Source organism: Danio aesculapii, chromosome 5, assembly GCF_903798145.1.
Source record: "Danio aesculapii chromosome 5, fDanAes4.1, whole genome shotgun sequence".
Classification (NCBI taxonomy): Eukaryota; Metazoa; Chordata; class Actinopteri; order Cypriniformes; family Danionidae; genus Danio; species Danio aesculapii.
Window position 1 is genome coordinate 13005646 of NC_079439.1, and position 12626 is coordinate 13018271.

Consider the following 12626-nt stretch of genomic DNA (forward strand, 5'->3'; position numbering starts at 1 on the left):
ATTCACCATATTTAACTGTTTTTGCTGAAATCATTGCTGAAATCAGAAACGAGTAATGTGTATGATTCAGCATAGCGTGAACTTACCTGATATAAAATCTGCAGAGTCCAGCATTTCTAATTAGGTTCACACTCCATTCAGTTCCCTTTTAACCAAAGAAGTCTGCGGTTGGCATTGAAAGCAGTGTGGTGTACGGTAAAAGTTGAGTTTTATATTTTTGGACTTCGAATTTGGCATCCTACCGCACAACATGACATGTTTGCTATCGCAACTGGTCTTTTTTTGCAACCAGGAACCCGTGTGAGATCATGTGTGAGGTAGGTTGGTAATTCCTCTATAACGCGTGTCTTTGGACTGTGGGGGAAACTGGAGAACCCGGAGGAAACCCGTGACAACATGGGGAGAACATGCAAACTCCACACAGAAACACCAATGGGTCCAGCCAAATAAAAAAACATGGTTTAGAATAATCGGAGGCAGGAAAATTTCCCATAAATTTGAGATTTAGTGAAGAACACTAACAAAATATGTTGCAATACTCCTCATTCTCCCTCAATACTCTAATCTCCCTAATCTGAATGCCTACAAGATTTTTAATATTTGGTCGACTATTATAGTGCGAAAGAAAATATCTGGAACAATAACTTTTGTTACATAACAATTTAAAACAGTGTTGTTTGTTTCATAAGGCAGCGCAGTGGTGCAGTGGGTAGCGCTCTACCTCACAGCAGCAAGATCGCTGGTTCGAGCCTCGGCTAGGTCAGTTGGCATTTCTATGTGGAGTTTGCATGTTCTCCCCATGTTGGCATGGGTTTCCTCCGGGTGCTCCAGCTTCCCCTATAGTCCAAAGACATGTGCTATACGTCAATTAGGTAAGCTAAATTATCCATAGTGTATGTGTGTGAATGAGAGTGTATGGGTGTTTCCCAGTGATGGGTTGCAGCTGGAAGGGCATCCTCTGCGAATAAACATATGCTTGATAAGTTGGCGGTTCATTCCACCGTGGCGACCCCTGATGAATAAAGGGGCTAAGCCGAAAATAAAATAAATGAATGTTTGTGTCATAAGTCAGGGTGTTTTAATGTTAAGTAAGTATTTCATTATTTAATTACTTTTTCAAAGTTTATAGTTATTTTTTAAGTGTGTATAATTTGAATGCAATTGTTTGAATTGGGCTTTATTAAATAAGAAAATATAATTTTATATACTTTTGATGCTGTTTTGTTGTCTTTTCTGTTGAAGTCTGAAATTATCTCTTCATTTTTGCGACAAGTTGTTGAAGGCAGAAAGCAAGAGCATTATTTAATATTTTGTAAATACTATTTATTTGAATGAAATCTTAATCATTAAGAATAATTCTAATAGTTCTTTCCTAACCAAGTTTGAGCATAAAATGAAAAACACAATTAAAAAAAAAAAATGTGTCATTTTCATTCTCCAGAATTGTCTTTAATGCTCAATAAAAGCCTTATATCGGGAAGCTGATCTACATATATCAGGTCTATATTAAACACATCTGATCCACCACTATAGTAAAGCCAACACAAACTCCTGCCATCATCACCAAAAAGAATATTTAACACATTAACTTTTACAACATAACTCAAAACTGTCTTCACTTGTTTATGTAGTAAACCCAACAGATTTATTGTATAGTAAGTATTAAACTATTTTTAAAACTTTGACTTTGATGGAGTTTTATTTAGGAATTTACATTCTGTTCACAATTGTCTGGCTGGTTATTCAATTACTTAAAAACTTTGAGTTTGATTAGAAATTTACATTCTGTAGACACTTTGTGTTGTTTTGCTGTCTCTCATTTTGTATACTACTCTGTTGAAGTCTGAAATGATCTCATCATTATTGCAACAAGCTGATGAAGGCAGAAAACATGAGTATGAAAAAATATATGTATTTATTATACTCGAAATACTTCTACCTCAAATTTTATTCAAATGAAATCTGAATCGTTAGAAGAATAGGAAGTGGAATTCTTTCCTAAGTCCAAGTTTGAACATAAAATAAAAAAACACAATTTATTTAAACAAAATGTGTCCTTCTCATTGTCTTTAATGTTTAAAAAAAGCCTTATATCGGAAAACTGACCTACATATCAGCTCTACTGTACATCAAACACATCTAATCCACCACCATAGTAAAACCTACACAAAAATCCTGCCATCATAACGAAAAAGAATCTTTAACACATTAACTTGTTACATCATTTTAAACTATGTCTTGTTTATGTTGTAAACCCAACAGTTTTATTGTCTGGTACACTGAAAACCCTAATAAGTTGATTGAACGAAAATAATTGAGTAAACTCGTTGCCTCAATTTAATTGAGTAACGGAGTCTCCCAAAACTTGCATATTTAAGTTTATTTAACTGGCCGGTTTGGTAGATTATACTTAAATTGTTCATTTCAGTGTGTGTGTCTGTGTGTGTAATTATATACTATGAAAAAAAAAAGTTTAGAAGAAAAATAAGTGCCATTTACTCCCATTACGGTGAATAATTACACATGAAGCCTTGTTTTCTGATTTAAAAAAAGATCTTGAAAGGTTGCACATATTATAATTTTACAGTCAAGACTACATTAAAAACAACCTATTTTATTCAAAGGATTAATTGTGATTTTAAACTTATTATACTTGAAATCTTAAATGTATGCATTTTCATAGTATATAAGTTAAATTAACTCATATTTTTAGGTGACAGGACCAAAATGCTAAATTTTAAGTAATGTTCAGTCAACTTTACTTGATTGTTTAAGTGAAGACAACAATAGGGTTTACAGTGTAGGTGTTAAACTATTTTGAAAACTTTGAGTTTGATAATATCAGCTCTATAACTATAGCAAAGTCTACACAAAAAAATCCTGCCATCATAACCAAAGAAAATATCTGGCACATTAACTTGTTACATAACAATGTAAAACTGTCATGTTTTGTCATAATATTTTACAAATGTCTGGTTGAGTATTCAATTACTCTAAAACTTTGAGCTTGATAGAGTTTTAGAAATGTACATTCTGTAGACGTTGTTTTGCTGTCTTTTCTATGAACATATATTTATTTATTTTCAAAATACTTCTACCTCAAAAGCATTTGAATGGAATTGGAATAATCGGAAGCAGAATCCTTTCTTAACCGTTTGAGGTTAAGCCTAAAATGAAGAACACTAACAAAACGTGTCATTCTCATTGTCTTTAATGCTCAATAAAAGCTTTATATCGGGAAGCTGATCTACATATCGACTCTATATCAAACACATCTGATCCACCACTATAGTAAAACCTACACAAAATCCTGCCATCATCACCAAAAAGACTATTTAACACATTAACTTTTGTAACATAACTTAAAACGATCTTCACTTGTTTATGTTGTAAACCCAACAGATTTATTGTCTGGTAAGTATTAAATAATTTTAAAAACTTTGAGTTTGGTAGAGTTTTATTTGGGAATTTACCCTCTGTAGACTTTTTTAATCTGTTTTGTTGTCTTTCAGTTCAAATCTGAAATGATCACCGTCTACCTCAAAAGTAATTTGAATAGGATTGGAATCATTTACAATAACTGGAAGTGCAATCGATAACCCCAAGTTAGAGCATAAAATGAAGGACACTATGTTAACAAAACTTGTCATTCTCATTCTTCAGAATTGTCGTTCATGCTTAATAAAAGCCTTATATCGGAAAGCTGATCTACAGATCGGTTCTACAACTATAATAAAGCCTACACAAAATCTTGCTATCATGACCAAAGAACATATCTGGCACATTAACTTTTCATTCATTCATTTTCCTTTAGCTTATTCCCTTATTTATTAGTAGTCGCCACAGCAGAATGATCCACCAACTATTCCAGCATATGTTTTACACAGTGGATGCCCTTCCAGCTGGAACCCAGTACTGGGAAACATTTATACCTTCACACACTCATACAGTCAAATCTGCTTACCCAATTTACTTATAGCGCACGTCTTTGGACTGTGGGAGAACCAATGCACTCGGAGGAAACCCACGCCAACACAGGTAGAACATGCAAACTCACATTAACTTTTGTTACATAACAGCTTAAATATATGACATGTTTATGTTTTACAATTGTCTTGTTGAGTATTCAATTACTGATTATAAACTTTAATAGAGTTTTATTAAGGAATTTACAATAATCCAAAGTGGTATCATTTACCAAACCTAAGATTGAGCATAAAAGGAAGAGCATAACCAAATGTGTCATTCTCATACTCCAGAATTGTCTTTCATGCCTAATAAAAGCCTTATATCGGAAAGCTGATCTGCATCAAACACATCTGATCAACCACTATAGTAAAGCCTACACAAACTCCTGCCATCGAAAATATTTAGCACATTAAGTTTTGTTACATAACAATTTAAAACAATATCATGTTTATATTTTACAATCGACTGTGTTAATGTCTTAATTATGCATTAAGGCTACTTAAAACCTTTGAGTTTGACAGAGTTTTAGAAATTTACTTTCTGTCATCTTTTGATGCTGTTTTGTTTGTTTCTGTTAAAATTTGAAATCATCATTTGGCTATAGATGAAGGCAGGAAGCACGAGCATGAAAAACCATATTTATTTTTATTCACTTTTGTTACATAACAATTTAAAACAATATAATGTTTATATTTTACAATCGTCAGTTTTAGTGTCTGGTAAATTATGCAATTAAAAGCTACTTAAAAACGTTGACTTTGATAGAGTTTTAGGAATTTACATTCAGTCGACATTTGATGCTGTTTGGCTGTATTTCCTGTTAAAATCGGACATAATCTCATCCTTTGGCTATAGCTGAGGGTAGGACGCACGAGCATGAACCATGTATATAGGCTACCTCAAAAGTAATTTGAAAGGAATTGGAATAATCGGAAGCGAAATCATTTCCAAATCAAAATCTCAATTTCGAAATCAAAGTTTGAAGTTTGAACCTAAAATGAACATCTATAACAAAATGTGTCATTCTCATTCTCTTTCATGCATAATAAAAGCCTTATAACTGAAAGCTGATCTACATATATCCACCGTAAAGCCTACACAAAATCCTGCCATCATCATCAAAAAAATATATAGCACATAACTTTTGTTACATAACAATTTAAAACAATATCATAAATTTATATTTTACAGTTGGGTTGTTTTAGTGTCTGGTTAATTATGCAAGCTACTTAAAAACTTTGAGTTTGATAAAGTTTTAGGTATTTACATTGTCAATTTTTGATGCTGTTTTGTTTGTTTATGATAAAATCTGAAATCATCATCTAGCTATAGATGAAGGCAGGAAGCACGAGCATGAAAGTAATTTGAATGGAATTGGAATAATCGTAAGTGAAATCCCAACCCCAAGTTTGAGTCTAAAATGAAGAACACTAACAAAATGTGTCATTCTCCTTGTCTTTAATGCTCAATAAAAACCTTATATTGGGAAGCTGATCTTGGTTCTAAACACATCTGATCCACCACTATAGTAAAACCTACACAAAATCCTGCCATCATGACTAAAAGTCGTCACAATCAACTGATTTAGTGTCTGGTTAATGATGCTATTGGTCTACTTAAAAACTTTGACTTCGATAAGAGTTTGAGGAATTTACATTCTGTCAACTTTTGATGCTGCTTTGTTTGTTTCTGTTGAAATCTGAAATCATTTTTGGCTAGATGAAAGCAGGAAGCACGAGCATGAAAGTAATTTGAATGGAATTGGAATAATCATATATGAAATCTTTTCCCAATCTCAAGTTTGAGCATAAAATGAAGAACACTAACAAAATGTGTCATTCTCAAACTCTTACGTGCATAATAAAAGCCTTATATCGGGAAGCTGATCTACATATATCGGCTCTACATCAAACACATCTCATCCAAGACCGTAGTAAAGCCTACACAAACTCCTGCCGTCATCACCAAAGGAAAATATTTAGCATTAACTTTTGTTATATAACGATCTAAAACTTTGTAATGTTTATATTTTACAATCGACTATTTTAATGTCTTAATTATGCATTTAGTCTACTTAAAAACATTGAGTTTGATAGAGTTTTAGGTATTTACATTCTGTCGATGTTTGATAGTGATTTGTTTCTGTTGAAATATGAAATTATCTCATCATTTGGCTATTGATGAAGGCTGGAAGCACGAGCATGAAAAACCATGTATATGTATATACTTTTTTTCAAAATACTTCCAGCCCAAAAGTAATTTGAATAGAATTGGAATAATCGAAAGCAGAATCCGTTCACAACCCCAAGTTTGAGCCTTAAATGAAGAACACTAACTAAATGTGTCATTCTCATTGTCCAGAATTGTCTTTCATGCTTAACAAAAGCCTTATATCTGCATTTATCGGCTCAAACACATCTGATCCACCACCATAGTAAGCCTACACAAAATCCTGCCGTCATGACCAAAATGAAAACATCTAGCACATTAACTTTTGTTACATAACATGAATTAAAACTATGTCATGTTTATATCTTCCACCCTCTAGTTTTAATGACGCGGATGATTTTAAAGCGAGGCTATAAATTAATGTCAACAATAGGCCCTTTCGGTGTCCATGTTAGCAGCGCGAGCGAGCGCACGAGCACCTTCTTCACCACCTGCAGAATGCGCGAGCTCGCGCCCCTCACTGCAGCGCCAGCTTCTCCGTTTATTACGCCAATACAAGTCAATCCCCGACATGCAACTTTAATTTAAAGCACATTTAAAGATGCACGATTGTTTAACGTCCATGCACGCGCGCGCGCGCACATACTCTCGTGACATTTGTAGAAATGCAGCAGACTGGGGTACAATACTCAACATTTGGGCTCAGGCAAATGGATGCTCGCTTACCTCCAGCGTTCGGATTTCTTTTTGTGTCAAGTCGTTGGATGTGGCACATTTGGTCCTCAGACCTTCCAAGCTGGAGATACTAATGTCAATCATGTTTTGCACCAGTTCGCACTGCTGCAAGGCTTTTTGCAAACTCAGATGATGCTCGTCGCTTTTGGTCATATTCTCCTCGTCCATAATTTGCGAGCAGTGGTCCCTTTTCCCACCTACTTCTCAATCAGATCAGAAAAGACTTTGTTTGTGGTGCGTTTTGTGTTGTGATCGTGAAAAAACTAGACTTTACGTGTAAGGCGATTCCATTGTTGATATCCTGAAATCCTGACGGTGTTGTCATCAGGGTTGCACAGTTTATGTTTGATGCTCCTACTTGACTCTACCATAATACACTCACTGATACTGAAGGAAGGAAATAGAGAGGGGGAATCAAAATCAGATCCTCGCTGCGGTGGCATCAGCTAGATCCATTGCGCGCGTGGGAAATGCAACTCGAATTGAGACATCTTTGCCACGGGTGATTAAGGAGAAGGTTTGGTGATGTTTCTTAACGATAACGCCTGGTTTGACTGCGTGTTTTCCCCTTGTGGAGCATCATCGGCTGCATCCCGGCGCTCCCCCATCACACCGACATGTTCGCGTCAATCAAATTCACAGCAACAGCATCAGCATCGCATCGGGCAGGGAGAGAGTTCTCGCGAGATAAGCATCAATGCAGTGAGCTCACTGTTTGAACTCGGACAACCTTTTTTCACATTTATTTAATCAATCCGCTGCTTTATTAACTTCACTTTTATGAAAGTAGTTTAAAAGTATACTGTGACATACTGCGTTTCCAAATGCATTAGTTGTTTAAAAGCTGTAGGCAGGGGCGGATTAAGTGATTTTGGTGTCTAAGCAATTCCAGCCATGGGGCCCAAAAGTTTTAAAAATGCACCTTATTTTACTTTAATTTATTTGTTATTATTATTTTGCTGTTTTTTTTTTTCTTATATCATTCTTTTTTTTTACATTTTATCTTAATGCTAAATAATAACATGTAAAGCACCTTGTAAAACTTTTAAAACTATTTGTTTTCATAAAATGAATTGGGAGACATTTGCGCAGAAGTAATAATTATGTTCAAATTTTCACAAAAATGTAGACCCTCACCATAAAAAACATGACAGAAAACATTGTTATATATAACTTATAGGAATCATTTATACTTCTAGGTATTTATTTGGGGGCCCTCAGATTCCTGGGGCCCCAAGCGGCCACTTACCTTACTTATTGGTTAAATCCGCCCCAGGCTGTAGGCTATGTCAGGTTGCGAAGTCCCTTCAATAAATAAATAAATAAATAAAATGAGGATTTGCGTGACTCAATACATTAACTCAATTAAAATAGTTGAGTTAAAAATACCCACCATATAACCCAACGTTATTATAGCACCTTCCCAACTATGGGTTATTTTAACCCAATGCCTTGGATTACACTATTCAAATGTAATGTTATTTTTTATAAAAAAAAACAATATTATCGCGTTAGAGCTTAAATAAACTTCATAACGCAAAAACAACGTTGCGTATGCAGATTAATACAGCTGTTCTGTGTCAGTTAAATCAGTTGACTGTTGAAATTCAAAACTGGTTGAGTTATATAAATAAATAACCTAACAAATGTTTAAAATAACACAACAAAGCACCAAATATTTAACCAAACTGGTTGATTTATTAATAAATAACCCAATAAAGGTTAAAAATAAGCCAACAAAGCACCAAATATTTAACCCAACTGGTTGATTTATCAATAAATAACCCAATAAAGGTTAAAAATAACCCAACAAAGCACCAAATATTTTTAAATCAGCCATTGAGTTAAATAAATAACTTTTTTTTAGAGTGAACTAATGACTACTCGCGAGATAAGCATCAATGCAGTGAGCTCACTGTTTGAACTCGGACATCCTTTTTTATATTTATTTAATCAATCCGCTGCTTTATAAACTTCACTTTTATGATATATTTCTGTATAGGCTACTGCATTTCCAAATACTACATCACCTTATAGTTGTTAAAAAGCTGTGTGTCAGGTGCGACATCCCTTCGATAAATAAATAAACAAACAAACAAATTAATTAATAATAAAATGATGATTCGCATGACTCAATACATAGACAAATGACTACATTGGATCGCACAAGTGAAATTAAAGTTAAAGGGAAAAATAGTTTCACTTATGATTTGCTTAAATGTTGATAACATCCAAAAGCTTTTTTAAGTTGCATCTTTTTTTAAAATAGTTTCTCTGTGCTGTATGATCAACAGGTCATGACAACAAATGTTTTGTGCCTTTAACTAATATTAGTAAGTTAATAAGACTTCAATATTACTTGATGTTTCAATTCAGTTGATACAAATTGTAATGGTTGTTAAAGGGATAGTTTAGCCAAAATGAAATGAAATTCTGTCATCCCGTTCACTTGTTCTGAACCAAACACAAAAGAATATATTTTGAAGAAAGCTGGAAAACTGTAACCACTGACTTTCATATATTTGTTTGTCCTATATGAATGTCAAGGCTTGAGGAATGTTTTCAACTTTCTTTAAATTATTTTTTAGTTTTCATCAGAATAAAGAAACTTATAAAGGTTTGGAAGCACTTGGTGGGAAAATAGTGAGTAATTTTTGGGGAGTCTATCTATCCCTATATATAAGTCAGAGATGCCCAAAGTAGGGCCCGTGGGCCAAAGTTGGCCCATTGTAACCTTTGATTTGGCCCACCATCATATCTGAAAAAAGAGTAAGAATGATGGAGAGGGTTGGGGCAAATGCCTTAAACACAGATATCATCATTTTCTAATTTGACGTAACCTTTATTGTTTGTTTTATTGCTTTTTAATTAATTTATTTAGAGCAAACTAAAACTAAATGTTACAATTAAACGTTAAAATCTGATTTTTAAAATGTAAATACTGTCACTCGACGGATAGAGGACTATGCAAATCTGTGAGCAAATCAAGGCAAAAACTAGTGTAATTCCGTTATAAATTAGATTGTTTTGTCTTTACAGTAACAAATTCATTATACAATGTAAAATAATGCTGTAATAGTTAATATAAAGCAATGGTTTTAAGTCACTTTTAAACATTTTTAAATAAATTAGGAAATTACACATGGCAACTAGGATTTACTTTCGGCCCACTAGCCTCAATCTAGTTTGGTTCTTGGCCTTTCATAAGAGAGTTTGGGCACCCCTGCTTTAACAGGCCTGTAGCCAGCCTATTAAAAGGGATGGTTCTTTTTTGGACCTTTTTGCAGTTATTCGCCTCATTTTCTATTAAATCATTATGTTCAAATACTGCAATTTTATGACATTTTAAGCACTAATGTTTGCTGTATTAGTTTGTTAGATGGTTATCATTACCACACGTTTTGATGCTTTTTTAGTTTAGTTTAATTAATTTGTTTACAGGGTGAATGCACATTAATAAACATTACTGTAAAATGTGCAAGAATTAGCCAAGAATGGCTATTTTTCATCTGTAAACCCCTTACAGAATGTGAAAAAGTCACACCTAAAATAGAAGCACAGCATAATAACATAGAATACACTATTATTTATGAAATACAATGGAAAGGTTAAAACAAAAACATATTTCTTATATTTTGGTCTTAGTGCTTACCATACTATTCTGTGTTAACCAAAATGTGTGTTTATTCACAAATGTGCATTAAGCTATTACAGTTTTAAAAATAATGCAATGAGATTAAAATTTGAAATAAACATTTTTGAACAAAGAATTATGAAAAAATACGTATTTTTTTAAAAATGCTAATATATTATCATCCATCATTAAAAAAAATATAGGAATCTATTAAAACTTGTTTTAAATTAAATTCCCTTAAATTTTAAATTACATTTCCTCAGTCAGAATTTATCCATTTAACCAATTACTAATTTTATTTGTCTTAATGCCTTTCTCTACTGGTTATTTTCACAATTTATGATAAAATACTGTCAAAAATGGCATAAATGAGCTCATGAAGAGGTCAAATTCTGGATGTAGTTAGTATGGGGGGTGAGTCTTTCGGGTCTTTTGACCTTTACTTCATCAAAATGTTACAAAACTTGATGAAGCTTTGCCTAATGTCATGAACATAGACCTACATAATAATTGAAAGAAAATATAAATAAAGCAATGAACATGATTTGATAATTAAGCAGGTCCCAAAAAATAGTCAAATTTGAATTAGTATTTAACTAGGGGTGTCACGGTGGCTCAGTGGTTAGCACGATCACATCACAGCAAGACGGTCGGTAGTTCGAGCCTCGGCTGGGTCAGTTGGCATTGCTGTGTGGAGTTTGCATGCTCTCCCCGTGTTCGCAAGGGCTTTCTCCGGGTGTTCCGGTTACCCCCACAGTCATGCGCTATAGGTGAATTGGGTAAGCTAAATTGGCCATAGTTCATGTGTGTAAATGAGAGTGAATGGGTGTTTCCCAGTGATGGTTTGCAGCTGGAGGGGCATCTGGAAGAACATATGCTGGATAAGTTGGCGGTTCATTCTGGTGTGGCAACCCCTGATTAATAAAGGGACTAAGCCGAATAGAAAATGAATGAGTATTTAACTAATTTTCAACATTTGGTTCTGCACTCAAACAAAATCACAATATAAGCTCATTTTTCGAGATGTGGACCACAAATGTGACACATAACTTGATTTTTCTTACCTATTTTTAGTAAAACATCTTTTAAAAAACATGTTTCCTTCAAAATGTTAAAATAGTGATGAAACATTTACATTTCACTTTCCCTCCGACTTTTTTCAGCAATAATCTGCCATGTGTATTTTACACAAATTACCCAACTTAAATCTGTACAAGGGGCGACGCAGTGGCGCAGTAGGTAGTAAATTGTCCGTAGTCTATGTGTGTGAATCAGAGTGTATGGGTGTTTCCCAGTGATGTGTTGCAGCTGGAAGGGCATCCGGTGCGTAAAACATGTGCTGGACAAGTTGGCGGTTCATTCCGCCTGTGGCGACCCCAGATTAATAAAGGGACTAAGCCGAAAAGAAAATGAATAAATGAATGAATGAATGAATGAATGAATGAATGAATGAATGAATGAATGAATGAAATCTGTACAAATCATTCAGCCTGTCAACTGATGGATATTCCGCCTATATAAAAATCCCCTACAACACACACAAACACACATTCACACACATTATTGAACTAAAACCACATTCAGTCAATGTAAAATATTGCAGCAGCAGCTAAGAAAATAAAAAAGACAGACAGATTATCAATCGTTTACATTTCATCTAATTGATTAATTTAAAAATCAGTTGAAGTTATGGTATTACTTCTTAACTTTCTCTTAGTGAGTTACCTTTATTTTATGATTAGCTTTATTTGTAATGACTCTAATATAATAATTGAAATCTAACAAATTTATCATGTTTCTCTTCTCAATTGAATTTTCATGACAGACCAACTGAATCTACACTTAACATGCGTATGACTTGAATGTTAAACCAACGTTTATCCATAGTACCAAAAACGCCGCCCAAGGTTTGTGTGCTTTATCATTTTGTGTGAAACACTCGGTTACTTACCAAACCAAACCAACGACACAGCAGAATACGAATGACTGCAATTATCTCTTCTCAAACTCTTATTATGAAAACACACCGATGCGGTTCCTCGCTAATCCCCGCCTTCATTTACAAGCGCTATTCCCATTGGTCAAGAAACTGTTGGCTAGTGACGTTGGCAGACGGAAA

At 34.0% G+C, this 12626-nt stretch overlaps 1 protein-coding gene across 3 annotated transcripts in view; it reads right to left on the reverse strand.

Moving 5' to 3' along the window:
* Nucleotides 1–8179, reverse strand: part of ksr2 (kinase suppressor of ras 2) — a 248940-nt gene extending 240761 nt beyond the window's left edge. For 2 of the 3 annotated variants that reach the window (XM_056457388.1, XM_056457387.1), the window contains exon 1: nt 6865–7493. In XM_056457388.1, the coding sequence (XP_056313363.1) occupies nt 6865–7041 (177 nt within the window). In that variant the 5' untranslated portion in view covers nt 7042–7493. Of the gene's footprint in view, nt 1–6864; nt 7494–8122 lie in introns of those variants that run through there. The other variant, XM_056457390.1, reaches the window with a different exon arrangement.
* Between the last annotated feature and the right edge of the window lie 4447 nt (nt 8180–12626).